Source organism: Aplysia californica, unplaced genomic scaffold (genome assembly GCF_000002075.1).
Source record: "Aplysia californica isolate F4 #8 unplaced genomic scaffold, AplCal3.0 scaffold00017, whole genome shotgun sequence".
Taxonomy (NCBI): domain Eukaryota; kingdom Metazoa; phylum Mollusca; class Gastropoda; order Aplysiida; family Aplysiidae; genus Aplysia; species Aplysia californica.
In genome coordinates this window covers 1,573,345-1,575,697 of record NW_004797287.1, presented here as the reverse complement: position 1 = coordinate 1,575,697, position 2,353 = coordinate 1,573,345, and the positions used below count along the sequence as shown (strand labels likewise).

The 2,353-nt window shown below is 42.7% G+C and overlaps 1 protein-coding gene across 1 annotated transcript in view; it reads right to left on the bottom strand.

Annotated features, from left to right (window-relative positions):
- Positions 1-2,353, bottom strand: part of LOC101864354 (cardioacceleratory peptide receptor) — a gene marked incomplete at its 3' end in the record, with an annotated part of 38,483 nt that overhangs the window by 17,523 nt on the left and 18,607 nt on the right. The window contains 1 exon segment of the mRNA XM_013086084.2: positions 1,575-1,713. Coding sequence (XP_012941538.1) covers positions 1,575-1,713 — 139 coding nt within the window.

Below are 2,353 nucleotides of genomic sequence, written 5' to 3'. Positions count from 1 at the left end.
GAGAGAGAGAGAGAGAGAGAAAGAGAGAGAGAGGGAGAGAGAGAGAGGGGGGGGAGAGGGAAAAGTGGGTGGGGAGGGGGGCTTGGGGAATCAAAGATACAGATTGAAAAATGAGAGAGAAGACTGTAGGACAACTGGGACAAAGGTGTAATTTGTTGAAGGCAAGATTAGTGAGAGGGGAGGAGAAAGAGAGAAATGGGGGAGTTCGATAGATAGATAGATAGATAGATAGATAGATAGATAGATAGATAGATAGATAGATAGATAGATAGATAGATAGATAGATAGATAGGCAGGCAGGCAGGCAGGCAGGCAGGCAGACAGACAGATAGACAGATACTGAAATGGGGAAAGAACGAGACATCAATAGACAGACACAGTTGGAAATGGGCAGAGAGAACGAAAGAAAGAGAGAGAGAGAGAGAGAGAGAGAGAGAGAGAGAGAGAGAGAGAGAGAGAGAGAGAGAGAGGGAGGGGGAGAGAGAGCGAGAGAGAGAGAGAGAGAGACAGAGACAGAGAGAGAAATAGAGAGGTAGAATGAAAGAGAGAGACAGTGTGTGTATGTGTGTATCTGTATGTGTGTGTGTGTATGTATGTGTGCATGCAAGTGGGTTTAAATGTGTATATGTATGTGTGTATGAGTGTGTGTATGTGTGTTTGTGCGCTCGCGCACGTGTGTATATGTAGATATATATATATATATATATATATATATATATATATATATATATATATATATATATATAAGTGTGTGTGTGTGTGTGTATGAGTGTGTGTGTGTGTGTGTGTGTATGTGTGTGTGTGTGTGTGTGTGTGTGTGTGTGTCCATTTATTCTTTTTTTTATAGTAGAGGGTTTTACGGAGCTCGCAACTGCATAAGGCCATATGAGCGCGCGGTACACACCTAATACTTTTAGTTGGTAGGAATTTTAGAATTTTGCCCTGGTGGCGGCCGAAGCCTATTCTCATCGATTTTAGACCACCAGGGGATCTTTAACGTGCGCAACCTGCACACAGGCCCTCCGAGATTTTTCGCCCTTGTCCGAGAAGGCTAGGTGTAGATCTTCACTACTAGAAGATCAGGGGTGTGGCAGAAAGACAGCTGTAAGAAGGAGTCAAGGATTAGCATAAAGAGTCAGGAGCCCAGAGGAGGGGGCAAAGGAGATGAGGGGTGGGGGCAGAAGGAGTAGACGAAAGCAGACGACAGAATATTGCTAGAGAGCAGGAAAGGAGGTGAAAAGAGACAATTTTAGAGAAGAAAACTTTTCGGTCGCTACCCGGAATCGAACCCTCGACCTTTGAATGAGAGGCCAACACCTTAACCTCTAGGCCACAAGAGCCCCCTCCATTTTTTCGTCCACAAAAGAGAGACAGAATAAAAATAGGGAGAGGAACATACAGCGATAAAAACGAAAATGAAATGAGGTGGAGGAGTGAGAGACAGAGCGAGAGATAGAGAAAGGGAAGGATGTAAACACACATGGAGAGAGAGAGAGAGAGAGAGAGAGAGAGAGAGAGAGAGAGAGAGAGAGAGCGAGCATGGAAATGATCAGATGAAAAATAAAACAGCTCACCACTGAGGGCCAAATGCATGATGAAAAAGTTCATCCTTGACTTCCTCCTCTCTTTATTCACAGCGATGGCCGCCAGAACAACCACATTTCCGATGACGATCAGGAAAAACAGAACCACGAGAAATCCGATCTGAGCACCCTGAAACGATTTGTTAAAATATATTATATAATTATAGCGATAACATAGAGCCTTCTATATCCCCTGAAAGACGAGACAGCCCCTACATTATAAATTATGCTTCACCTGTCTAGAGTGACAGACTTTCTTTGTACTCCTGCAAAATGAGGATTGAAACGTCTTCTCATCTTGAAATCCTTGGGGTCTTCCCCTCTGATCAAAAGCTTCAACGACTATGTAACAAGCCCATTCGCTTGCAGGTATGTCCGACAGCTTTTCAACTGTTCCATGCTCAGAGGGCAATATTCTTCAGAAGACAAAAAATGAAAATCAGCTGTTCATTTTTCAAAAATTGTACCAAAACATATATTTTCTTGCTACATTAAACATTTACATTTCAAACCAAATAGCTCTGGAGAGCAGGGGACCCATGCCGTGTAGTAAGAAACTGCAATCAGTTGCTGATAAAAAAAAGTCTGGTCTGTTAATCTGTATGGCTGCTTATGGTACACCCTTTTACTACAATTGTCCAAGAAAGGCGAGCATTTTTAAGCTGGCTTCAGTGACAGTTCATTTTTAATTGCCGTTACGTCTTATTTTTTACTTTTTAAAAGGAAGTTTTATGTTCCCTCAATCTGCTCCTTCCCCTTTCTTCTCTCTC